Genomic DNA, 27,766 nt, shown 5'->3' on the forward strand with positions numbered 1-27,766 from the left:
TGCCATTGTCCCATTTTACCCTCAGCCAGCGATAATCAATTCAATGCACCTCAGTAACTTAGTCTTTATAATGAATTGGTACTTCAAAAGGTTCCTGCAATGTTCTAGACCCAGAAACAATGGTAGTTATCAGTAACTTCAAAGGGAGGCTTGATGTATGAATGAATTAATGAAAATGAAGCGATTTGAAGACGAAAGCTGCTTTTAGAGGCAATACATTTGTTATTGGATGATTGCCTGCTAGTGACTGAATATTCCTAGTAAGATTATGAGACCAAGCTGTAGGGAAGAGTCACTTCCCCAGGGTGGGGTGAGGTATCTTTGAAAATAAAATTTAAAAATCCAAGCTTTATCCTGCCTACACCCTAGAAACCATATCTTCACATCTTGATACCATAATGGTGTATGGCTTTTCTTAAAAAAGGGAAGGGCCGTAGGTCAGTAGGGGAACATCTGTTTTGCATATAGGTGATCTCAGGTTGAATCCTCAACATCTCCAGTTGCCAGTCAGTGTAAATAGGTAAAGGTAAAGGTACCCCTGACCATTAGGTCCAGTCGTGGACGACTCTGGGGTTGCGGCGCTCATCTCGCTTTACTGGCCAAGGAAGCCATCGCACAGCATGACTAAGCCGCTTCTGGCAAACCAGAGCAGCGCACGGAAACGCCGTTTACCTTCCTGCTGGAGAGGTACCTATTTATCTACTTGCACTTTGACATGCTTTCAAACAGCTGTAAATAGTACTGAGGTAAATGGGGTCTGATTCATTATAAGGTCGTTTACTACATAACTTACCATATTCTATGTTTTTTTAAAAAAGTAAAAAAGCAAAACGATCTATTTAAACATCCAAATATTAAGCAGTACAGAATTCCCAATTCAGTAAAGACACAGAGTTGTATCTAATGCCAGTCCTATTGAGAGTAGACCCACTGAAGCTAATGAACAAGGCTGCCTTGGGTTCCATAATTTCAACAGGCAGACTCTGTGTTGGGCTAGCACTGGATATAACCCCAAACAACAATTTGAGTTACAGTTAGGCTTTGCTCTAAATAGGCTCTTCTGCTTGTCGTTATTTTACTAAAGTGGTTGTATATTTGTCGAGACAGTCTATCTATCTAGGTACCTTTAAAAACATTGTTATACACTCTCTGGTTTATGAAAACTGCAGGAAAATAAATGGTATTGTTTTTATTACAGCTATGTATTGATACTGGAACTGAATAAAATGTGGGGGTTCAATGAATCCTCTAATCTCTAGAAGCCCCCCCCCCCTTTGATGGGAAGGAATGGAAAAGAAAGCAGAGGACTAGATTCAGTGGGCAGTTAGCTGCTTCTGTTACCTGTCTCCCTTGAAACTGAAAGATGCTGCCTTAAGAGCAAAAGGCCTGCTCAGGAGTATGGGCCATAAGCTAGAAAGTTTCTGCCCTGTTGTCCAGTTTTCTGGGTGGCAGGGAATTTTGGAGGAATGGGGGATGTAGAAAAAGGTTGCATGTAGTGAGCCTCCATCCGCAGTCTGAAGTCTAACACTGTAGTAAGAACCTGTCCAGTGCTTGCTGTTTGAACTTTGAAACCACCAGTGCAAAAATAAACTCTTCAAATAAATAAAAATAAAATAGATCACTTACTGGCTATAACCACAGCCTAAAATATATGGGAGCTACTTTGCAGACTTGTTGCAAGGTAAGGGTGGTAACCTGTGGCCCTCCAAACAAACCACAGCTTCCATTCCTCTCAGATTGGCCATGCTTGGACTGATGGGAGCTGGAGCCCAAGAACACCTGGAGGGCCACCACTGTTTGCAAGAATTACTGAGATAAGGTGTAGAATCAGATCCCATTGAGTTCGAGCAGCAGGCTGAAAACTGATGGCAGGAATGGCACTGGAGCCTGGAGCTGATTCCTTATGAATCAGCGCAATTCTAGGTAGGTCTACAGAAAATTAAGTCCTGTTGGGTTCAATGAGACTTAGACCCAGGACCATAGCTGTCAAGCGTCCCTTATTTGGAGGGACAGTCCCTTATCCCAGCGCCATGTCCCGCTGCTGTCCCTTATTGATGGATGTCCCTTAAATTTCCCGGGTTTTAAAGGAAGCAGCTCCTCTCCCTCCCTCCCCAACTGTGTTGCTTGGCTGCCCAGTTCGCCCCCCTCTGGCCTCCTCTCACCAGCCTCGGCCCCCGGGAACCCCTCCCCGCCGGGACTGGTGGGAGCCTCGGGCCCTTCCACCACCATCCTCCTCGCGGCCACCAAACTGAGCGTCTCTGCCTGGGGCCTCCCCTCTGCCCGTCACTGCCACTCCCGCTCCCGCTAAGCCGTGCTGCGGCTGTGCCGCCGAAGGACCCGGATGAGATGGGCAGCCTGGCATGGTCTATGAATTGATGGGGAGCCTTGAAAGGAGAGTGAGGGCAACCATAGAGAAAGCAGTTCAGAGAGAGGAGGAAGAGGAGGAGGAGGAGGCGCGGGCAGGTGTTCCAAGGGCTACAAGGGAAGGACCGCAAGCGCTTCTTCCATAGATCTGTAGTGGTAGACTAGCATAGATGGTCTGATCTGCGGGTTTACTTCGGGCGCTATTTCCCCCCCCCTTCCTCCCGCCCCGCCTGATGGAACTGAGAGCTGCAGATGGAGCACGAGAGAAAAGATACAGAACTGCAGCAGCATCTTCGTAGCTTGGACTTCATTTTGCGCGAAAAGTGGTTGCTGCTTGTAGTTATTTAATTGCAGTGTTTCATCGGCTGGTGTCTTGAGTAGCAACCTCTGGAAACAAAGGGCTAAAAAACGGCGCTGTTCTCCAAAATTATCTGGTCCCTTTTAACTGGTTGACTAAAATCCCTTATTTTCAAATCTGTAAGTTGACAGCTATGCCCAGGACCACGTGGGAAAGTTTTAGTCACTGCATTCAGCTTTAGATGCAATGTTGAGGGGGTGCTGTTTTTATTGTAATTATTGGTATGGCTTTAATATATTTTTTTATATCTACAAAATACGTGTGCGTATGTCTGTAGTTTTAATTCTAAGAATGTTTAATTGCTTTTAATGCTTATTTCCCCCTTCCCCCTAATGTTTTTTTAGCTCTTCAGATTGTTTTCTATAAGCCGCCTTGAGTCCCTAACAGGGAAAAAGACGGGATATTAATAAATATATAATATTAATACATCCCCCCCCCGCTATAGTTGCTGCGACATGCCAAGTCCAGAGACTTCTCTGCACGCCCGCAGTGGATCGCATCGCCCGTTTAAGAAAACGAGCGTAACGTTGCCCCTTTAATATAAAGGGGGGAGGGAGGAAGCGCTACCGTGAAAGAGTATCTTGCGAGAGTTCAGGCAGGAGTTCTCGCGAGAACCTGTTTCCAGCGGGAAGATGGCGGCGGCGGGAGCGGCGGCTCCAGCGCCGGACGAGGGAGGCGAAGAGGAGGCCACTCCTCCGGCGGCTCCGGAATCTACGACCGGGGAGGCCTCGGGCTCAGCGGAGCAGGGGACAGGCGACTCCGAGACCGGGTGAGGCCCGGCGATAACGGCTGAGGGAGAAAAGCGGGCACCGCCGCTGCTATTGGCTAGGGAGCCTCGGCTCCCGCCGCCTGTTCCTATTGGTCGGGGCTCTCGGGCCTGCGTCTCATTGGTCAGAGCGGTGCTGTCCTGCCCAATCAGCTGCGTCCGCCTTTCTGCCCGCCCCAACCTTGCAGAGATTCTCCCTGTGCTTTTCTCGCAGGCGCTGTTCTTGAACCCAGAACCCCAATGCTGCTTCTCAGCCGGTGTTCATGCTGCGTGCAGGCGCCAGCTTTCTGCACTGCCTCGCCCCGCCGCCCGCCCTAGGAATGGGGCTGTACCTGAGCAAGAGATTTCAGTCATGGAATTGCAGGGTCGGAAGGGGACCCCCAGGGGTCATCTAGTCCAGCCCTCCTGCAATTCAAGAATCTTAACGAAAGCATCCAGGACAGATGGTCTCCCAGCCTCCTGTTTAAAAGCCTCCAGTGAAGGAGAGCCTGCCACCCTCCGAGAGAGTTGGTTCCACATTGATGGAGCATCTCCTATGGTCAGAAAGTTATGGTTGGAATCTCCTTATTTACAATTTGAATCCTGAGGGTCCTGCCCTCTGGAGCAGCGGGAAATGAGCTTGCTCTATGTGGCATGTGCTCACCCTGCCATTCTCTTGGCCCTGTTCAGAGAAATAACAGTAAAGTTACTCTCTAGCTATGGGTGAGAAAGTTCCTTCCACAGAAACCCGAAAAAGCCAGAGCCATTCATTGTAGATTTAGAAGTTACCTTAGCTAAGTGGGCCTGTGTTCTGATTCATTCTAAGGCCACTTGTTTCCAAGTGTAATCAAGTGTGATGTAATAGCTGGAGCATCAGGGTGGGGCAGGAGCTACCCAGCTGCAAATTTCCACTTGGCCATGGAGCTCGGTGGGGACATTGGGTTGGTCACTATAATTAATAATAATAATAATTTATTATTTGTACCCTGCCCATCTGGCTGGGTTTCCCCAGCCACTCTGGGCGGCTTCCAACAAAGATTAAAAATACATTAAAATGTCACACATTTTGATGAACAGGGCTGCCTTCAGATATCTTCTTAATGTCAAGTATTCGTTTATCTCTTTGACATCTGATAGGAGGGCGTTCACAGGGTGGGCGCCACTACCGAAAAGGCCCTCTGCCTGGTTCCCTGTAGCTTTGCTTCTCGCAATGAGGGAACCACCAGAAGGCCCTCGGCGCTGGACCTCAGTGTCCGGGCAGACCGATGGACGCCGACTGCTTGGGGGTCGCATAACTATCTCTTGTGTTGCCTAACTCACAGGGTTGTAAGAATAAAATCATGGTGAGGAACCATATAGTAAGCAGGTTTATTTCACATTTCCCACAGTTACTTCTGCGCTTAAAGCAGTTTGTAGAAAATAAAACAGTAGTAGAGTAACACTAATAAAAATTAGTAAGGGAGGCTTGGAGGATGTTGACAAATCAGGGGGCTTTCTTAGTTATGGCTCCCTATGTGTGGAATGCTTTATCCAATGAAGTCCATCTGACACCTTCACCAACATTTTTTGGCCCCAGGTAAATACTTCCCTTTTTCCCCACCCTGTCTTTAGTGTCAGCAGTCTCTCCCCCCACCCCACCCCCAAAAAAATTTTTATGCCTAAACGCAGAAGATGAGAAACCCTCTTCCATTAGTAGCTCTGTCCTGAAGGCTCCTAGTGCAGAAGGGTACAGCATTTCAAGTGGAGCAGCCATCCCATGACAGCCTGTTTTCTCCACTACATATATGCTGCCTTGAATGCCGTGATAGAAAGACAGGGCATAAACATGTTGTGCATGCCTGATCCAGCAAGTATGTGTGTGTAGAAGGAAGCTTGTGAGTGCAATTTCCCTTCCTTGTTCAGAAGCAAGGACAACAGATTTGCAATTTTTTTTCAGTGGAAGAACACATGTTTTGCATGCTGAAGATTCCAGGTTCAGGCTCTAATTCAGTTGATAGGTGATGGGAAAGACCTCCACCGAACACTCTAGCAGCGAGCTTCTGCCAGTCGTGGTGGGCAGTGCTGGGTCAGATGGACAAATATTTTGACATGGTATAAGGCAGTTTCCTTTTTCCTATCCTGGCCCCTGTGTATGCTTACTTGCTCAGGAGGCAGCCAAGTAAACTGTACCAAGGTACCAGAGCTGAGTGAGACTCCTATCTCAATGTGATCTCTGGACAAGCATCTGACTACTGAGTATGAGAAGGATCTTGATGACAGAGAAACTTGAGATAGCTCAAGCTTTTCCTTTTCTTTTAAACTTTGTCGAAGAAGCTTTCTGTTCTAGAAATGAAGGCACACTTCTACATTTAGGCCGCCTTTTCACTTTGTGGACCTGTGTCACGTCAGGGTTAATCTCTGGTTAACAATAGATTAAGGTCAGATAGGGTCAGCAAACTTTTGCAGCAGGGGGCTGTTGCCTAGACCTTGTGGGGGGCTGGACTATATTTTGGAAAAAAAATATGAACGAATTCCTATGCCCCACAAATAACCCAGAGATGCATTTTAAATAAAAGCACACATTCTACCCATGTAAAAAACACGCTGATTCCCGGACCGTCCGCGGGCCAGATTTAGAAGGCGATTGGGCCGGATCCAGCTCCTGGGCCTTAGTTTGCCTACCAATGGACTAATTACACAGTTTTGAATGATGCAGAATGGCTGAATGGACAGCAGAGTGGTTTTTGTGTGTGCCTTGCTTTTTAAATGTATGTTCTTTTTCATAGCTGTCCTGCATATCATCCTTCCTTGGAGGTTTTAAAGCAGAGGTTGGGTGGCTACCTGTTATGGATGCTTTAGTTGAGATTCCTGCATTGCAGGGAGTAGGACTGATGACCCTCCAGATCATGTCCAACTCTGTGATTCTATAATGCTTAAAAAGTGTACAAAACATGATGATGACTTTCTGTGTCCTTCAGGGGGGATGCATCCCTGGCCGATGTCACGGCCACCATGGAGACGGAATCTTCCAGTGGAAAGGATGCACTGGTACGTGAACTGGGTCTACTCTGCTGGGATACCACATGCATGGGGAGAGCTATGTGCCCTGTGAATGAACTGTTTGGGGATTTGGAGGTAGTCTTTCAGTCCCTGGATGTCATATTGGGCACCACAGAACAGTAATGCATCCACAAAGCCTGTTAAAGGAGCCCCTGGCATGATTAAAGCGCCAGTCGTCATCATGTTTGTTGCTAGACTATTTTGTAGTCAGTGGAGGAAGGGAAGGCATGTTCTTCAGCTCTCCAAAAGTAAAGCAAAATATTCAAATCTCATGCACTTCTTAGGCTACTTAGGGATTGCTGATGTGTTGTGTTGCAAAGGAACAACATGGCTATTATAAAGGAATGGGAGAAGATGAGAAGGTTTAAAGGTGAGAATTTTGACTTATTGGCAGATTGCCTTTTAACCAGAAGGATAAGAGCATACTGGGGCGGGGGGAGCGTTTGAGATTCCACATTGCTTACCACTGGACAGATGAATTATGCACTGTTCATGGTGGGGTTTCTTCGAACTTACACTTTCTGTTGTAACATGCTTTGTACTGGTTTTTAAAAACCATCTGCCAATAACTGTTTGATAACTCTGAAAACAGCCCCCTAAGGTAAAATTTGGCCACCTGTCTATGAAGTGCAACATCTTTATCTTTTACTGCTCCTGGAAGGTGGGCTAAAGTGGATCCATGTATTCCTATCCCAAGGTGGAAAATTATTTCAATGTGGCATGCTAATGCAAACCTAGATAAAGTGAATTCCTGAGCCTCTGTAGAACTGGTGTGATCAAAGTTTACCTACAAACTTTGCTTCTCTTACTTCACTATATAGTTTGTTTTTTATGTTTGTTTGTTTTCCATCCAATTTATACACTTATGTGACTAGCAAATTAAATAATTGCATCTTAACACAGGGCAGTCTCTAGTCAACTTACAATTAATTTTTACAGTTACAAAGTTGTTAAGAACCAGAATTTAAACAATCAAATTAATACATAAAACAGCAGCTTTTATAGGTTCTGAAAGTTTGGAAAAGGAAGCTTATTGTACCAAGATGTAGAAGTGATCTCTTTCTGTATCATGGAAAACTAATGTTTAAAAAAAGCCCACACTTGTTGCAATTGTTCTTAAATGAGATGAATGTCGTAACTTGTGTCTTCCATTCTGCAAAACTAGCCTAGCAAAAGGCATTGAAATGTGTCCATTAGTGTTGGACTAAGACTGTAGAAATCACAGCCATACAGTTCATGAAATAAGTTTGGATCTCTCAGCCCAACCTACCTCATAGGGTTGTTGTGTGGATATAAAGCAGGGGAAGAGCTGTGTGTATCACTTCAAGTTCCATGGAGGAAGGGTGGGATAGAAGCATAATAGATGTTGTTCTTAGCTCTTCCTTTGGCACACTTGCACTGATGTTGTTACAGGAGGGTGTTGGCGACAGTTCTGAAGTTATGGATAATCAGACCGGCTCAGTAGATGAAGAGAACGGACGACAGCTGGGAGAAATTGAGCTGCAGTGTGGAATTTGCACCAAATGGTTTACGGCAGAAACATTTGGCATTGATACCACGTATGTAGTATTTGCAGTTTTTCCTCCTTTTTGAGCCATGTGATTGCCGTTTGTACTCGGATTCTAGTTTGGTCCTCCTAATAGACACATCTTAAAGAACTTTCTAAATGTTCTGTCAATTTCTGTATGAAAAGTTTTGTAATTCCAGAAGAGGGCAGTATGAGCTCAGCTACCTAATCGTTTTCTAAATGTATTTACTTGGAAGTCAGCACCACTGAATTCACTGGGGCTTTAATTTTCTGTGACAGCACAGTGTTAGTTTTTTCTCTCAAAGCCATGCTTATAAAACTGCTAGCCATAAAGAAAAATGCTACCTAAGGCATTGCACAGGATTCACCTAACAGGTCTTATGTGAGGACTTCCGCTTGCATCATAGGGCTTCCCCATGGCTCTCATGCCCCCCAAAATTGGCTCTGGGGCAGCTCCCCCAGATCAGTGCATGGGGGGGCAGAGGGGAGATTGTTCTGTCTGGCAAGCTGCAATGCTTGTGCAGATGGAATGTTCATTATTGAAATAGAAATACCGTATTTTTCGCTCTATAGGGCACACCTGACCATAGGGCGCACCTAGTTTTCAGAGGGGGAAATCAAGGGAAAAAATATGATTCCCCCCCGCCCCAGCTCTGGGAACAGCAGACAGGCTGCACACAGCCTGTGTACTTCTCCCAGACCTTCTCCCTGCTATTGCGGGAGGTGGGGGAACTCCCCCATCTCCCGCAAAAGCCTACAGGAGGGAGAAGGGACTGACTCGACCAGTCAGTCCCTTCTCCCTCCATGGGGAAAAGCCCCCAAGAGCGGCACGCTCTTTAAAGTCTGCGTGGCTCCTGCGGGCTTTTCTAGGAGGTGGGGGAATTCCCCCATCTCCCGCAAAAGCCCACAGGAGCTGCGCACCCATTAAAGAGCGTGCAACTCCTGCGGGCTTTTCGACCAGCCTGTGGGGCTGGCGGTGGGGGGAAGCGCTGCTTTCCCCCACCGCCAGCCTCAAAGAGCAGACACTTCTGGCTTCAGTGAAAGCAACGCGAAGCCTCCGGAGCGCAGGCTTTGGAGGTTTCGCGTTGCTATCGCTGAAGCCAGGGAGCCTGCATTCGCCCCATAGGATGCACACACATTCCCCCTTAATTTTTGGAGGGGAAAAAGTGCGTCCTATAGAGCGAAAAATACGGTACTTTATTGTCACTTGTACAGCTTGTATACAGTGAGATTACACGACCACCCCCCACTCAGCTCTCTTAGTACCAGTTTTGTGCGTGAGTAGCTGAAATATTGGGAGCTCAGAGCCGCAGCGTATGAATGTGCCGCCATCTTGGAACAATTATAGTACTGCATGGAATACTGCTCATTGGCTTCAGTCCTATACCTACCTGCGAGAAAGCTCCATTTAAAATACTGATATCTTCTCCCAAGTAGCCATGCACTGAGTTATGCTGACTTTAGAAATTCTGACTTTAGAAATTCTATTTCTGAATCTCTCTCTTGCTTTTTAGCCATATCCCTTTATAGCTTTTTTTGTGAATACATGTGCAGCAAGGTATTCTCAACGTAAACACCAAAAGACTAATATATGATAAATGGTTTTTCCACTGTAAAAGGAGGAAACAACAACACAGTAGCAATTGATTTTCTACACAGAAATAATAATCTCTTAGACAAAACTTTGATTCTGTTTTGCTGAGTTTTGCATGTCATTTTCTGTGTCCAGGCTGAACATTATTGAATAGTTCATGGTACCAGTAAATATCAAGTGGTTAAACTGCAGGCTTCCCCAAGAATTCTTCCAGCTCTCAGCTTGTGAAAGAAATACACAATATCCAGTCATTTATAAATTTTCAATTAATTTAACCTTAAGCTAAAACCTCGGTTTCATCTTGGCTGGCGTGTGATTTGTGAAGCGGCAAACGTTTTGTAGGACTGCTGGGTAAAATAGGCATTAGTTTTATGATTCCTTTAAGTAATATTCTGCTGCATAATGAACTGTGGCAATGACCTTGCTTCTCTGTGTTTGTGTAGCATCGAGCACACATAGAACTGTGAAGTGATAATAAAACAAATTGTGCCAAACACAACGCTGTGGAGCTGCAGTCCTTAACCTACTTAATTTGAGAAAACCCATCTATTTCAGTTATCCTGAGTATACTGTTTATGAATTACAGTCCTGGATGTTTACATATTTTTTTAATTCCATGAAAAGTTGAACTTCTATTTGCTTGCTGGTATTTCCCTGAAATGCTGACAACCTTGGCTTAAACTGAGCGAGCAAAGGCTATTTTGCTGGCTCATTCTAAATAAAAGGATCCAAAGAGGTTGAGCTGAATTGCAACATTCCATGGAGTCTGTAAACAAAGTGGGGCTTGAAAAATATTTTTGTAGCTATGTGAATTTTAATGAACTGGTCTTAAAGCTGTGATTTGTAGGCCATATACTCGGCTCAGTTGATCTGAAATGGAAATATTGGTCCCACAAAGTTAGTATCTTCCAACTTGATCATTTAAAGCCATTCTTTTCCAACTTTGCACTGCAATGCAGCAACTATCATGCACAAAAAGTGATGTTAACCAAGCAGGGGCTTCAGGTGGCTCAAGCAAGTGAGCCAGCCTGCAGGCTGTGTTGCAAGATAGCAACCCCCAAGGTACAGTCTCTTGTGGGGTTGAGGTGGGAATTCTTTGCTGCATTGAGACTTGGCACTTGCTTAGACCTGCAACACAGGAAGCTGCGTTTATACCACTGGCCCACTTGCTTAGTATGGACTATACTGGGTAGCAACACTCCAGGGTTTTAGTTTGGAGCTATGTCAGGAGTTACCGGGGACTGAAACCGGGGTCTTCCTCACGTGAAGCAGAGCCTGTCACTGAGCTACTGCCTTTCCCCAATATCTGGAATATTTAAATGCAGGTACATTATCTTAAGTAGATTGTAGATCAGTGCTTGACCTACAAGGAGGTTGGGGTGGGGGCAGTCAGCCTATTCACCTTTTGTGATGGCTTCCTTAGTTGCTGTTTTTAGAAGAATCTGGGGGTGGGATTACTTGGCTAAAATGGGAAGAAGTTGAATATGGGTCATAATTTGAAGAGCATTATGCACAGATTAGGCTATATCTCAGTGTCTTTGTGGAAAAGTTGCGTGAAATTTTGATATATTTTGTTTCTTAGTTCTGCCTCTCTAGACATTTCAAACTCACTCTAGAACCCGAACATCAAGAGTGGTTAAAAATAGGGTGGGGAGGCTTTAAGGTAGTTTTTCATCTTAAATTCTTTAGTATTGTTAGCTCTAATTCTATAAAATTGATGGGGATTTTATTCTTCTGTCACAAGCCAGTACTCGTTACTTATTTTAAAGTAAGAAAATGAGCACTGCATTTTTGTTTTCCAGAGCCTGTCTGCCTTTTATGACCAACTACAGTTTCCATTGCAATATTTGTCATCACAGTGGGAATACATACTTCTTAAGAAAACAAGCAAGTAAGCAAGCAAGAAAGGGGGAAATGGGAAAGTGTCTTGTCTTTTGTTTGTTCCTATACTTCTAAATCTATAACCTTCAAAAGACGGAATTATCTAGGGTAGCCGCCATCCCTAGCATGCATATAAACTTGCTAAATCATGATTTCACCTTTTCTCATTATGTATATGACAGTCTTAAATATAACTGTGAGAAAATCCTCTTTCATGGCAGAACGCTAACCTGTTGAATCTCAAAAATCATTGGCTAGAGATGATTTCAGTTAACCGGGATGAAAGGTTTTATGAGCCAACAGTGTGACGCGGCAGCTAAAAAAGCCAATGCAATTCTGGGCTGCATCAATAGGAGTATAGCATCTAGATCAAGGGAAGTAATAGTGCCACTGTATTCTGCTCTGGTCAGACCTCACCTGGAGTACTGTGTCCAGTTCTGGTCACCACAGTTCAAGAAGGACACTGACAAACTGGAACGTGTCCAGAGGAGGGCAACCAAAATGGTCAAAGGCCTGGAAACGATGCCTTATGAGGAACGGCTAAGGGAGCTGGGCATGTTTAGCCTGGAGAAGAGGAGGTTAAGGGGTGATATGATAGCCATGTTCAAATATATAAAAGGATGTCACATAGAGAAGGGAGAAAGGTTGTTTTCTGCTGCTCCAGAGAAGCGGACACGGAGCAATGGATCCAAACTACAAGAAAGAAGATTCCACCTAAACATTAGGAAGAACTTCCTGACAGTAAGCGCTGTTCGACAGTGGAATTTGCTGCCAAGGAGTGTGGTGGAGTCTCCTTCTTTGGAGGTCTTTAAGCAGAGACTTGACAACCATATGTCAGGAGTGCTCTGATGGTGTTTCCTGCTTGGCAGGGGGTTGGACTCGATGGCCCTTGTGGTCTCTTCCAACTATGATTCTATGATATGAATCAAAGACCATGTTGCCAAAAGCTGCTGATAACCCAATTCTAATATGCTACCTTGAAGTCTCTACCAAATGCAGCAGATTCTAAAATGCCTCATGCTTTCATTTGGGACCAGATAAAATAAGTTTCCAAATTCTTCCAAAGCTGTGCCACTAGAAACTCTCATCTGACCCGGCATTGTAGTTGCTGCATTTGGAAGAAATTCCAGAGCTATAAGATGTGTAGCCCACCCGGTTGCTCCTTTCCTGTCAAACTATTTCACCAGCTCTCTACATCTTTCCCAATTCACCAAAAGCCTTTTCATCACCTGATGCTTCCATAATAGTAGTATGTTTTGCTTGTGCAGGGCAGCCAAAGATAGCCTGCTTCATTTCTGTATCTGTTCTTTCCCTGAAGATCTGAAGGAAATGTGTCTTAGTGCGCTGGCAAACTTAACCTGGCAATCAAGGACCCAAGATGAACACCCGAAAACAATGTTTTCAAAAGATAAGGTAGGGCTTAATTGTCACAGTTGTAGCTCTTGGCATTCTGTACGCTTTGAAGCACGTGGAAGAATTTAGGGGACAGCTAAGTTAGAACTCATCTCGCAGATACCAGAGGGAATTTTTGCCTGTGGAGGACGGTTATGCAACCCCTTATCTTCCATATGAAATGGTACAGTTCAAAACGGGGGTGCCATATCAGTGAAAACTAAACCGTATCCTTGTACAGTGGAACCTCGGTTTTTGAACATTATCCATTCCGGAAGACCATTTGACCTCCGAAACGTTCGAAAACTGAGGATCAAAGGGCTGCTGGCAAATTAAATGGGGGGGGGGGAATGAGAAACATGCCTCAGAAGCCATTTGATTTCCGAGGTGCATTCGAAAAAGGAAGCATTCACTTCCGGGTTTTCAGCGTTCGGCTTCTGAAACGTTTGGCAGCCAAGATGTTTGAAAACCGAGGTTCCACTGTATTTGGTATGTACGTTTGCTATCCTCACAGAGAGCCTCAAATTATCTCCATTATTTTAGTTCGTGGAAACTGTCAAAGGCCTTGGTTCTTAACTGTGCCTTCATCAGTAATGTGCTTTTTGCGTTGGAAAACACAGATTATACCCTGCAAGTTATGCACACTGCAGTAAGTTTTCATGGAACTGTACCTTGGTGAATTTAGTTCATGTTCTTTAGACTTTGCCCGCTAATATATTTTGTCAGTAGCTTAAATGCTAGAAATAAGTAGATAATCATGTAGATTGGTGATTCCCAAATGGTGGTCTGTGTAACCCACCGAGGGGGTCTTTGGCACCAGTCACATAACAAAAACTACCATAGAGATATCAGAATTTTCCAAAGTAGGAGGTCCATGGCTTGACTTCTGAAAAACGGGGTCCGCAGTATTTAGCTGATTGGGAACCACTAGTATAGATGACCAAGTTTCTCCCCAAAGCCCCATTTTATCTGTTTAATAAAATACTCTGCCTTTTTTGCCTTTGATTTCAAACAGGATATTATACCATTCATTGATAAGTATTGGGAGTGTATGACGACACGACAAAGACCAGGGAAGATGACTTGGCCGAATAATATTGTAAAAACAATGGTGAGTCATGATGATGATGATGATGGTTAATACCCCACCCATCTGGCTGGGTTTCTCCAGCTACTCTGGGTGGCTCCCAACCAGAGCTGTAGCTAGGTGATTTTGCACCCCGGCAGAACCCTCCAGATTGCACCTCCTAGCCATGGACAAATTAGCTCTCCTTTCCACCTCTCCTCCAACCCGCCGCTCCACCCATTCAATTCACCGTCTATTTAAAACCATTTCTTATGAGGCAATAATCAATATTTATATTTATGGACATTTTTTTAGCAGATTTTGCGCACACACACCCATCACCTGCGCCCCTGGCAGGGGCCCACCTCACCATGCCCTAGCTACAGTCCTGCTCCCAACAGAAAATTAAAAACACAATAAAACATCAAACATTAAAAACTTCCCTAAACAGGGCTGCCTTCAGTTGTCTTCTAAAAGTCTGGTAGTTGTTTATCTCTTTGGCATCTGATGGGAGGGCGTTCCATAGGGCGGGCGCCATTACCGAGAAGGCCCTCTGCCTTGTTCCCTGTAACCTCACTTCTTGCAGTGAGGGAACCGTCAGAAGGCCCTCAGAACCGGACCTCAGTGTCGGGGCTGAATGGTGGGGGTGGAGATGCTCCTTCAGGTATACTGGGCCGAGACAGTTTAGGCTTTAAAGGTCAGCAAGAACATTTTGAATTGTGCTCAGAAGCCTACTTCAAACATATGTATGAAGTGGGACATAACTAAATTGCAAATTTCTTTTTATTAAAGCTTGGTTAAGAAGCTGGGTTTTTTTAAAAAAAATCATTGGTTTGAAAATATACCTGTTGCATTACTGTACCCTTTAATTTTTTAAAATAAAATAATCAGTCAGCCTCTATTTTATCTCAGCCACCATAAGCGCTTGTCTTTATGGCAGGAAAAACCCCACTACATAACATCCCAGGTACTTTTGACTATGCCATTAGGACATGATTTTGTTTGAATGTTCTACTCTAGTGTAAAGAAAGGGACGTGTTTTTGGTAAAAGAGCATCCAGACCCAGGAAGCAAAGATCCAGAGGAAGATTACCCCAAATTTGGACTCTTAGACCAGGTATGTCATGGGAATAAAGTGAGTAAGGTTTATGCATTTTTAAAGCACAGTATGCCTGCAACTTATGTGGGGGTTACGTTATGGGAATTGTGCCTAAAGCCAGAATCATGTATAGTCAAAATACAATGGCAAGTGGGATTTCCAAAGTCCCAGACGCATGGCCCCTTTCTGCCCCTTTTTAAATTTGTGAATTTTTTTTGGCCAAGTTCATAAAACTGAATGCATGCAAGTTAAATGTGCTCAAGTTGTGGGCTTGCTGTATCCTAAGATTTTTTAAGTGCTCAAAAAATAGTCCCTGTGCACAGAGTGATAATCCAACTGATACAAGATGAAAGCAAAAATGGTTGTGGAGGGAAGAAGAAAGTGAGTCTTAGAGCAGCTGTGCCTTTCCTTGGTTGAAAGATACGGCCAGGTTGCTCCCCCCCCCCCTTGCCATGATGATATTCCTGAGAGGCAGCCTCTCAGTGGCCCTAGGCTTCTGCCTGGTGACAGAGGTCAGCATTGGCCCCCCTTCAGCTCTGCAGTTTCAGGATAGTGATGTTTGCTATCTCAGTTACTTGATCATTTCAAAATATTGCTGAATTATTATTTGTCAAAGCTTTTGAGCAGGTTGCTTTAATGATCTATTGAACAACAGGATCTTGGACACTTGGGGAGATGAGGCCCTTTGTCGGACAGAAATCATTTGTATTGTTACATTTAACAAATTTACTTGGCACAACTTCAGTCCTAAACATACTTAACCTGGGAATAACTCCATTGAATACAGTGGGATTTCCTTCAGAGTCAATATGCTTGGTGGGATTGTGCTGTAAAAGACCTGCTTTATCTTCAAAATGCTCAGATCTTGAGCAGTGAGATTTGATCCAAACAGCCCAAGGCATGTAACATATAATGGTGTGTATTTGATTTTTCCTTCTTTAGGATCTTGCTAATATTGGCCCTGCGTATGATAACCAGAAACAGAGCAGTGCTGTATCTACCACCGGAAGTCTGAATGGCAAGTTCCTTTTCTTTTCCAAGTGGGGAAATCTGAATGGCACATTTTAAATTCTCAAGCCCTGACAGCTTTTTCATTGCTTAAATGGCATCGCCTTTACATGGCATTCCTGTGCATGTTTCCTTGGAAGGGCCACTATATTCAATGGGGCCGACTCTCCAGTAGTGTCCAGGGGATTGCAGCCATAACTAGCTTAATCTTGAGATACCCTAGAAGTCTTACTAACTGAGAAATACCCTTAGAATATTAAATTTGACCAGTTGGCCCCCCAGAATTTAGCAAAATGAATCTGTGGTTGTATTTCACTGCATGCAGCTATGTTTTCAAGAATTTGTAAATGCTGAAAGCTAGAAATTTCTCAACTTGGATCTGGATTTTCTTTTAAAAAATTAGCATGGTTGTGCTCTTGCACATCTCCCATTGATCCTGAAGGAATGGCTTTCCCAAAACCCAAAACTGACTGTGCAGGCAGTTTTAAACTGCACCCAAATCCCTATTTTTCCTTAGCAGAGCAGGCTGTGCAGGCAAACTTTGCAGAGGATTGTGCTTCATGTAAGCTGAGCCTAAAGTACTGCAGATCTTGTTCAGGATCTTCGATATAGATGGGTGTCTTTTTCTGATATTTAGCAACTTGCCTGGTCACCATAGCCGGAATTCTGTGCGAGCGAGTGGGTGGGCTGCTGGAAGAGGGAGGAGTCACTTGACTTCTTGTCTGTTGCCTGTGGGTTTGCTGCATTTCCATACTGGCCACAGAGGGAAAGTGAACCTTTTCATTTGTTGCCAGCAGAGAAACCAAAGAGGTTCACGGTGCGGAGGTGCCTCCCTCCTCTATCAGCTCACTTGGTAGAACTTAGCAGGGGGGAAATGAAAATCAGGCAAATAACTTTGCAGACTGGTAATGTGCAGGGCTAATAGAAGTGTTTTTATCTCCATTTCATGCTGTGGTGTTTTCTTTTTTCTCTCATTAAAACTTGACAACTACATGGTGCACCTTCTGTTCTTTCAGGTGGAGCCTCTTTGGGAGGTGAATATTTACTTTTCAGCTTCTTAAAACTTAAGTATTGTGGTTCACAAAATCTTTTCTTTCTCTCTTCCTTCCTTTCTTGTTTGCCAATCATTTTACATGCTAAAAATAATTAATCCCAAGGCTGTCATATACATTTATGGGAGTAACCGTTAAAAGGGCACATCAAATTACACATTAACGTGAAGCATCAAAAGCTTTAAAGGTCACATTCTGCCTTTCACTCGTCACTTAAACTACATTTTCTCCAAGTTTATTTTATTCTGCTCACTTGGCCTCTGTTGGGAGGCCTTGAGATGTCCCTGGCTCTTCAGCCTCAGCAACTGTAAAATAGGAATACTGATAATCTTCCCTACAGGGTTGTTTCAGGGCAAGGAAACGCTGATGCCCATTTTGAGCTGAAACAATCAAGCTGTAAGGATAAATAAGAAATGCATGGGGGAAATGGCTTTTACGAAATTGATTTGAACATTTGCACCTTTTGGTTTTCTGCCTAATTAGAGGTGTTAAAACAATTACAACTAAAACCAAGTTTGTGCTAACACTGACTTTTGGATTCAGACAACCAGTTTTTACTTTACTTATTTGATAAGCTTTGCTATAATCACTGTAAACTAGGCTGTCCTGAGAAAGAGTTTGTTATTCTTAGGCTCAGGACACCTTGGCTGAAATCACTGCTCCGTGTGACAAGTCCCAATTTCTCAGCCTAGCCTATTCCTCAGGATTGTTTTGAGGCTAAAATTCATACCCCCAGTGTTTCTTGCTCAGAGCTCATTGAAGGAAGGCTGGAGTACAAACCTGATGTTGATTCCAAAGTCCAGTTTGGGTTTTTTAAAATGAAAGCCGTTTTCACGGTTTTAGAATAGGAACCAGTCATATGCTGGATAGTTACCTTTCTAAGAGGTTCCCATTCTGCCGTGCCGAGAGAGAACTGGTTCCCTGGTTTCACACTGAGAAGGGGCACTGTATAGTTAGAAAGTGGAAGGTCTCTGTTTTGATTTTTCACCCAAATTTAGAAAGTTAGAACAAGCATTTTGAGTCATGGTTGTGCAAAATATAATACAACCTTCAAAGGCCGCATTTTCTTTCATTTCTAGAGAGATACTGATTTCAAAGCTTGCTACACTTGTAGTTATGGCAACTTATGCTACTGTTTGAAGGTGGTTGTCTGCAGTACAAAAAACTTTTAGCTCTGGGTTCATCAGGAGCAGGGAGCGTACATAATGGAGACGTCTACTGTTGATGCTCATATTTTGTGCACATCCCTTCAAATGAATCCAGAACAGTTCAACACTCAGAGTCATCTAAAGTGAATTGGAATCACCCTCTGAACATAAGCATGGGGAAAGAAACCTTGAGCAGTCACTTCTTCCATTCCAGTGACTCAGTACAAAACTGGTATTAAAAGAGACAGTCACGTGCATGTGGCAACACTGAATTTCCTCCATGAGATGCAATAAGTGTCACGATTGTGACGAGTTTGGAAGCTGATGGCTTGATTCCCACGTCACAAACTTGCAGGCTCTCAGAGAGGAGCACATTAGCTGCTTTTTGCGTCTTCACTGAGCTAAGCCAACGTTTGGTTGTTATGTTGTCCAGGCCTGGCCTTGTGATTGAGCTCCTTCCGGACTACTGTCATGTACTCATGTACTTTTTGAGTCACGCTTTTGGGAGCACACAGGCTTGATAGCCTCACATAGAGGGACATGGGTTCTGTCTCATTTCTCATAAAAACCACCCCAAAATATGTTATGGTACAGGTAATCAACAGCTAAATAGTTTTTAGTATGATTCCTTTGGCAATCTTCTTTGCCACCTTTCAGTTTGCTAGCAGCTTTTTGTAGTGTATACAGCTGTTTATACCTTCTCCAAGTCCTAAATGGTCTGAGCCCGCCATCTCCAATATTGCTGCAAATGCTTCCCCCACAAAGTAGATGCTGTCGTTTCACTGGCACACACACAGGTGCGTACATACCTGCAAGGCCCTTGGATAAACAAGCACAAGAAGGGGCGGGGGGAGAGTCGCATGGACTATCAAGCAGTTGGCACCACCAACGATCGGTTTCTAACACTGCAGAGAAACATCTTGTGCTTTTGGTTTTTCTAGTTTGCTGTCTTTGAGTGGCGGATGCTTATAGTTGATGCGGAGATTGTGTGTCCAAGTGTATCTTAACTATTTTGTGCAGTGCTCAAATTACAGGGGGACTTGAGCGGGTGGCCCTCTTACCTTTTGTGTTGGTCCCCATAGTAATTGTTTTCAGAAGATTGCCCAGGTCATGGGAAGGCTTTTTTGTCAAAACCTGGAAGGCGTCATGGTGTAAGGGTTGTGGGTTTCATTAAGGATCCCCTGACTTTTTCTCCCCATGATTTGAGCACTGATTTTGTGTAGTGTTGAAATGATTGACAATCTGATTGTAGCTTATTTATTCCTCCTCCTCTTCCCTTACTGACTCAATTCCCTTTTTCATTTTATGTGTTTCGAATCTCCATGAAAGGGATGACAATGACTGGCTTTTAAATTAATACGTGCCTGGTGACACTTGATGTGTTAAGGTTCTTCTGTCTTAGTCAAAATGCCGCTTTGATTGATGCTATACTTAGTACAGTCCAAGAAGCAAACAAAATGTAAACAGTTTTAGATATGAAAATTCTGCTTCTGCTTGGAAAATGTCTGGTTTTGTTGAGATTCAAACGCATCCAGGGAATGCTGAATTGATTCATTCTCTGTCTCTTTCTCTTGGAGTTGTATCTTCAAATGACAGACATGTTTGTGGCATTTTCTTCCCCAAGGGGGCATTGTGGCAGGAACTAGTGGGAAAGGAAGAGGAGCCAAACGCAAGCAGCAAGATGGAGGGACTACAGGTGCAACCAAGAAAACCAGGAGGTAAGAAGGAAGGAGATTGTCTTTAGTATGCAGATAATCAGGGAAAGGGAATAACTTGTCCGCATGGTAACCTTTTTAAATCATTTATTGACTACTGTTGTATATTACTTTTGTGCTAAACTACACACGATGGTTCAGTTTAAACAGTAGAAAATAAGGGAAAGTCTGTGATAAAAGAAAATGCCAGGCATTCTAGCTGGTGCAAAATGCAGCCCCAAAATGCTAGTAGCAGGGACGCGGGTGGCGCTGTGGTCTAAACCACTGAGCCTAGGGCTTGTCGATCGGAAGGTCGGCGGTTCGAATCCCCGCGACGGAGTGAGCTCCCGTTGCTCGGTCCATGCTCCTGCCAACCTAGCAGTTCGAAAGCACGTCAAAGTGCAAGTAGATAAATAGGTACCGCTCTGGCGGGAAGGTAAACGGTGTTTCTGTGCGCTGCTCTGGTTTCGCCAGAAGCGGCTTAGTCATGCTGGCCACATGACCTGAGTGCCGCAACCCCAGAGTCGTTCACGACTGGACTTAACTGTCAGGGGTCCTTTACCTTTACCTTTAGATGCTAGTAGCAGCCAGTAGATTGAACATGTGACACTACTTTTGAACCAGTTGGACTGTGATAAGGCCAGATTCCCATAAAGACCATCTGCCACGATTTGGCACTGCCTATGATCTGGGTTAAACCTCAGCGCCTAGGACTTGCCGATCGCATGGTCGAATCCCCGCGGCAGGGTGCACTCCCGTCGTTCGGTCTCAGCGCCTGCCAACCTAGCAGTTCGAAAGCACCCCCGGGTGCAAGTAGATAAATAGGGACCGCTTACCAGCGGGAAGGTAAACGGCGTTCTGTGTGCCGTGCTGGCTCGCCAGATGCAGCTTGTCACACTGGCCACGTGACCCGGAAGTGTCTGCGGACAGCGCTGGCCCCCGGCCTCTAGAGTGAGATGAGCGCACAACCCTAGAGTCTGGCAAGACTGGCCCGTACGGGCAGGGGTACCTTTACCTTTACCTATGATCTAATATCTGCCCCGAGGTTCTTTGTATGCCCACTGGTAAAATAAATTGAGTTTGCAAGCCCACAAGAAATGGCCTTCTCAGTGGTGGCCCCACAGCTGCTATTGGGTGACAGAGAAATGGCAGAACTACTCAACACCTACTTTGCCTCTGTCCTCACCCAAAAGGAAAGCAATGCCCAACCTGGTGATAACACAATAAATGATGCAAGGAAGGAGCTGCAGCCCAAGATAGGAAAAGAGGTAGTAAGGGAACACCTAGCTACTTTAAATGTATTCAGATCTCCAGGGCCTGGTGGTGGTTTCTCCTTCCTTGGAGCTTTTTAAACAGAACTTGGATGGCCGTCTGTCATGGATGCTTTAGCTGAGATTCCTGCATTGCAGTGGGTTGGACTAGATGGCCCTCGGGGTCCCTTCCAACTCGTAAGATTCTGTGATTCTAAAGATCGTACAATTCATTGCAAATTTAAAAGTGCCGTATATATTTTCTTAGGTGATCTTTGGGGTTTGATATGCTCTGTTTCGTGCCTGCCTTTGCTGCAGTTGTTTGCTTGGTAATTTGGGGGGAAGCATCCTGCAGTGTTGAGCATGCTTCTGAAACGAAAAGCCAAATACTTGATGATGTACTCTTGGGGGGGGGGGCTTCCTGCTTACATCTATATAAGTAATAGCAAAAGCAGGGCAGGGGCTCGGGGAAGAGAAATGTTGTTGAATGACCAACTTTTTTTCTTACCTCCCATCAGCTGTGCTTCCATAGACTTTCAGTGTCTCTTTCTCCATTTCCCAGTGATCCTATGTTCTCCGCCCAGCGTCTTCCGCCCCACGGGTACCCCTTGGAACACCCCTTTAATAAAGATGGATACCGTTACATTTTGGCTGAGCCTGACCCTCATGCCCCTGACCCAGAGAAGCTAGAGCTAGACTGCTGGGCAGGCAAGCCTATTCCTGGAGATCTCTACAGAGCCTGTCTGTACGAACGAGTCCTCCTGGCTCTGCACGACCGAGGTACGGAATAGAGCTCTTCCCACACTTACAGGTCAAGGCTGCAGGAGATGTAGCACTGGTGCAAAACTGGAATAGATTTTCTGCTTCTTAACCACTGTGTTGCCACAGGATTCAGGCTACCAAGAGAAGAGTGTTCTGCATAGAGGCTTTTCAGACTTACATACTATGCTCGTCTGTGTGACGTTTACAATGATGATGTTGATAACGGCAGCATGCCTAACTTGACTCCGCTGGGTGTCACAAGTCAGTGCCCATCCCCTGGCTATTTCTGCTTCAAATATCCAAGCTGGAGAGGTGGTGTGGCCCACATTGAGAGGAAGCTGAAGGATTCAAAATGGCATCCTATAACAGAGGCAAAGGTCTCCCTGGGATGTCTGTGTGCACAAACATTACTTTAAATCTCAGTCTAGTTTATGCTGCAGTTTAGTTTGTTACCCAGTGCAGCGGAATGGGCGCTGAGCTCTGTATCTGCAGCCTCCCTACCCGTCTGCAAGTAACAACAAGAATAGACTCAAGTTGCCCAGATAAGACTGCGGCCTTAAACAGCCTTGCTCTGCACATAATTTTAAAAGCTGCCCTTGAAGAAACTTGAACTGGTCCAAAATACAGCAGACAGATTACTGACAGGAGGTCCTTTTGAAACTCATATAACCCATTTCTCTTCAGCGTTTTAAGCCCTAAATGACTTGGGCCCCAAATATCTGAAAGATAACATCCTTTACTACAGACCCTCTCAGGTGTTAAGATCAGTAGAGGGGGCCTTATTGGTAATTCCACCACCCTCAGAAATTAAGGGGTTGTTGTGGCCCAGAAGATGGCATTTTCTGTGGAAACTCCTGAGGAATTGTGAAATTCCTCAGAGGGGTGTGCCTGGCACCTTCATTATATCATTTCTGATGAATAGACCTGAGACCTGTGTTTTCAGAACCCACCTTACCCCTGTGACTGCAGTTGGTTTTCACTGAGTTTAATATTGAATTTATAATTGTTGTAACCCGCACTGAGACATCATGATGATGATGATGATGCAGAAGAGATCTTGGAACATTTCAGTCCTTGGTGCTTGCTTCACTTGCTCACAGTTGATAATTTAAACACGCAGAAGGGTTTAAGTATTCTTCCTCTCTCCCTAACTCCAAAAAGTGAAGATATAGGGAACCAGGCAGAGGGCCTTCTCGGTAGTGGTGCCCACCCTGTGGAACGCCCTCCCATCAGATGTCAAGGAGATTATAACCTTTAAAAGACATCTGAAGGCAGCCCTGTATAGGGAAGCTTTTTAATGTGTAATGTTTTATTATGTTTTTATATATGTTGGAAGTCGCCGAGTGGCAGGGGCAACCCAGTCAGATGGGTGGGGTACAAATAATTTATTATTATTAATTATTTACAACAACTGCAGCTCCCCAATTGAAGATCTCAGATGACAGATTGACAGTCATAGGAGAAAAAGGCTACTCCATGGTACGAGCCTCACATGGGGTGCGGAAAGGAGCCTGGTACTTTGAGATCTCTGTGGATGAGATGCCTCCTGAAACAGCTGCCAGACTTGGTTGGTCTCAGCCGCTAGGTAAGCCCGCCGGTCCTGCGCTTTATTTACTGACATTTAGTACCTGGCCTTTCTCTCATCATAAAACTCCAAGGCAATGTGCTTTGTTGTTGTTGTTTAGTCGTTTAGCCGTGTCCGACTCTTCATGACCCCCTGGACCAGAGCACGCCAGGCACTTCTGTCTTCCACTGTCTCCCGCAGTTTGGTCAAACTCATGTTGGTAGCTTCGAGAACACTGTCCAGCCATCTCGTCCTCTGTCGTCCCCTTCTCCTTGTGCCCTCCATCTTTCCCAGCATCAGGGTCTTTTCCAGGGAGTCTTCTCTTCTCATGAGGTGGCCAAAGTATTGGAGCCTCAGGTTCACGATCTGTCCTTCCAGTGAGCACTCAGGGCTGTGCTTAAGGTTCCCAAATAGTCTCCCATCTTGGCACTTACCAGGCCTGCTGAGTAAGGTTGCTGCATCATACGCCTTCAAGCCTTGCTGTGGGATCCATTCTAGGATCTCCAAAGGGCTGTTGCATCAGCGCAGCTAACACAATGGCAGTCCTCGGGGGACTGAGGCATGACTCTTCCTGCCTGTTTTCCCTCACAGCAGGGCTGCCATGGTACATCACTGCAGGCAAGGAAATCTGGGCCAGCACCGCCACCACCCCACCCAGGTAGAAATTGTTGATAAACTTTTGTCCTCATTCCTTCTCCCCCTTCCCAGGAGACCTCTGACTATATATAGATAGCATGTAAGTCCAGGCAGGTACCTTATTGTGAACCTCCTGTTTTCCTCAGGAAACCTTCAGGCTCCCCTTGGCTACGACAAGTTTAGTTACTCCTGGCGCAGCAAGAAAGGCACCAAGTTCCACCAGTCAATTGGTAAACATTATTCCTCAAGCTACGGCCAGGGAGACGTGCTTGGTTTTTATATCAGCCTTCCAGATGAAACCGAAACTGCCAAATCGCTACCAGATACTTACAAAGATAAGGTAAGGAAGGGGTGTGCTCTTTTAAAGGGGAGACTTGAGCCAAGCTTTGGCCTTGATCACTATGTGATCTGTCCTGAGAATACATATGCTATAATAAACTATTATAGTAGACTCCTCGGGTCTCTTACTAAGCTCTAATACATATTTGGACTAGGTAGTTCCAGTCCTTCTGCTTCATGGCAAAAAGGCTGAATGGGAAAGGTACAGAAGGTAGCATTTTTTGGTGGTCCATCTATTCAAGTACACACACTTTTTGTTTTTGCCTTGCCTTGCTTTTCTCACAGTCCCATTGTGCATTCCTCGTGTTACCACCTCAGCCTCCGAGTCTCAAGGACCATCTCACTGAAGTGTCTTGAGTTCCACACACAATTTGGCAAGCGTGAGGTTTTCTGCCTCAATAGCCAGTGTTTGTGCTTCACTATTTTAGTTGCGTTTTTGTGCCTTGACTAGGTGTTTGTCCTACTCCACTGCTTACCTTCTTAGGCTTTGATCAAGTTCAAAAGCTACTTGTACTTCGAAGAGAAGGACTTTGTGGATAAAGCTGAGAAGAGTTTAAAACAAGCTCACGGAAGCCAAGTAAGTTGGCGTTTGGAAGGAGAAGCCTGCATGCAAGCCCTGCCCAATAAAGGAGAACTGCAAGCCTCCTCGTGTGACCCCTGTCTGTCTCTTTTCAGATAATCTTCTATAAAAATGGTGCCAGCCAAGGAGTTGCATACAAAGATATTTTTGAAGGTGTTTATTTCCCTGCCGTCTCTCTGTATAAAGGCTGCACGGTATGTACCAGTGGGAGGCTGATCATGAGTTCATCTGATAACTCTTGGATTTGAAACAAAGAGTGTCGTCTGGATCCTTAACAAAAACCAGGCCCACACTGGCATGAACGTTAGCTGTGTGCTTGTGGTAAGCAGGTGTTTCCAGCTTTTCACAGTTGACAAGTCCAGGTGCTAACGTGCAGGTGCCAGATTCTCCCTGGCCTCTCTTCCTCACCACCTGTTTACACCAGTGCCAAGGGCTAGGGGGCCTGGCCCCGGGATACTCTCTCCTCTGGCTGCCCATTTGGTTTCTACGCCAGTGGGAGGGCCCTGTTCCTCTATCAGCCTGCTCTCTGGCCTGCATGGAGATCTTTGTCACTTTATGTCTTCCAGACTAGCACTCATTTTCAATTAGTTTTTTTCCTTCAGCTTCCCTAAAGGGGGTATTTAAATTGTGCTTAATTGTCTACTTGCACTCCCCCCCTAAAAATTTTTCTTCATTTTCCTATTTTACTAGCAGTTACCCAGACTCACCGAGCCTGTTAAAATTTCTATGAAGTATCCTTATCAACTGGGTGTCTTTCATAGCACCATTTCCCCCAATAGCACTAAACTAATGGATCCTTTTCCATTTATAGGTTTCTATAAACTTTGGACCCTACTTCAAATATCCACCAAGAGATATCAGTTACCGCCCGGTAAGTAGAAATATGAGAATGATTTTGGCAAGTGACTTTCTTGGGCAATGGAAACTTCAAGTGTTTGTGTGTTGAGAGTCTAAGATTCTGTGTATTTTTAAAAAAAATAATCCAGATTCACTGACCCAGAAAACTAAATTTCAGCATTAGGAGTAAAATATGTGAATTAGACCAAGGATGTTGAGCTACAGGGATGAAGGAAGGAATATGTGGTAAATGAAACAATATCCCACACCATGTCGTGTTCCTAAGCATTTGTCATGAGAGCTAGAAACCTATAATTGGAGCTCGATTCCAAGGACTTGTGGCAGTTGCCAGATTCTGTAGCCAATAACTCACTCAGCCATGCAGAATTCCTGTATGTACATAAAGATGTAGTCATGCTCAGAGTAGACCTATGGAAATGTATGGCTAAGGTAGGCCTATTCATTTCAGTGAGTTTTGCTCTGAGTAAATGTTAGTTGGAGTAAATGTTACTTGGATACAATTCATTCACTTCAGAAACACTGAGCAAAATTGGCTCTGGATTATGATTGAATTGCCACTTTAAAAGAAGCACAGATTAGGTGTTACACTCCAGGCCAGCTCCTTCCTTGACCCCAAAGAGTGTGTGTTTGTGACAGGCAGTTTTCATTGTAGGGTTAGGTCCCTCCTTGTGTTGCTGGACCTCAACTCTCACTGTCCCTGACTGCTCTGGCCAACAGGAGTTGAGTCCAGAAAAATCTGGATTCTCAATGCTTGTTTTAGAGGAACACTCCTTGGATTGCGATTGTTTTAAGAATCCCATTTCAGTTACCACCTGACGGGGGGAAAGTTTGGGTTTTGCCAGGGTAGGTGTGCAACAGGAATTGGGAATGGGTGGCCCTCCCAGTAGCTGCTGCCAGCAGAACCCATTCATCGAGAAATGATGGAACTTGCAAGATCTGCAGGACCACATGTTATTTGCACCTGATACAGAAACCTGGAGCGTGCAGGCCAAAATACTACTCATCTCCATTACTCTTTCCAATCCCCGTTGCAACGGACCTGTTTCTCAGTCGTGGGAGCCACTTGCCCACAGAGCCTCCGTTTTCCTGGCATCCAAACTCAATATTTTTTGCTCTCTCCCAGCCAATTTCTGCATCCAGACCCTGGTCCAGGGCCTCCAGGGCCAATTCGGATAGAGATACTGCGGCAGAAAAATAGAGCTGATAGTCACCAGATGGTCCTTTGCCCCAGTTCTCCTGCTGATCACTTCTAGTGCCTTCATACAGATACTAAATAGCACTGGAAATGGATGGCCCATTGGTCTTCTGCTGCTGCTTTTTTATCATCTGTAGTTTCACTTTCACCAGAACGTTTGGTTAATTAGATGTTGTTGATGTGCAAGCCACATTAGATGCTTAATTAATGGAAAGGCAGAATATAAAAGTTCAAAACAAACTATGGATGGGGAAGCTGTGGCCCTCCAGACATTTGATTTCAACTTCCATCGAGTTTCAGCCAACATGGCTAATGGTCAGGGATGGTTGGAATTGTAATGCAACAAGTTCCCTGAGACAGCTGACTTCTTCTCTCTCTCCCTCCCACCCCCCTTCCTTCTCCACAGATCAGTGACATGGGCTGGGTCGCTGTGGTGGAACACACACTGGCAGATGTCCTCTACCATGTAGAAACAGAAGTTGACGGGAGGCGCAGTCCACCTTGGGAACCTTGAAAGACATTGTATATATTGGGTTTTTTGTTTTTTTTGTTTTGTTTTTACAAAAAAATAAACGGTATCACTTGATGTAAAGTGGAAAAGAAATAAATTTTGGT

The 27,766-nt window shown here is 44.8% G+C and overlaps 1 protein-coding gene across 1 annotated transcript; it reads left to right on the top strand.

Annotated features, from left to right (window-relative positions):
- The first annotated feature begins 3,315 nt into the window (after window positions 1-3,315).
- ASH2L (ASH2 like, histone lysine methyltransferase complex subunit) lies at window positions 3,316-27,703 on the top strand. The gene is made up of 17 exons (XM_053366681.1): window positions 3,316-3,491; window positions 6,425-6,494; window positions 7,920-8,065; window positions 11,431-11,519; window positions 12,828-12,922; window positions 13,917-14,012; window positions 14,988-15,083; window positions 16,008-16,083; window positions 17,090-17,107; window positions 19,898-19,991; window positions 21,780-21,997; window positions 23,397-23,564; window positions 24,326-24,519; window positions 25,003-25,095; window positions 25,194-25,292; window positions 25,910-25,969; window positions 27,558-27,703. Exons 1-17 carry the CDS (start codon window positions 3,355-3,357, stop codon window positions 27,663-27,665), a joined length of 1,857 nt encoding a protein of 618 aa, XP_053222656.1. The 5' UTR covers window positions 3,316-3,354; the 3' UTR covers window positions 27,666-27,703.
- Window positions 27,704-27,766: the final 63 nt, after the last annotated feature.

Source organism: Podarcis raffonei, chromosome 15 (assembly GCF_027172205.1).
Source record: "Podarcis raffonei isolate rPodRaf1 chromosome 15, rPodRaf1.pri, whole genome shotgun sequence".
NCBI lineage: Eukaryota > Metazoa > Chordata > Lepidosauria > Squamata > Lacertidae > Podarcis > Podarcis raffonei.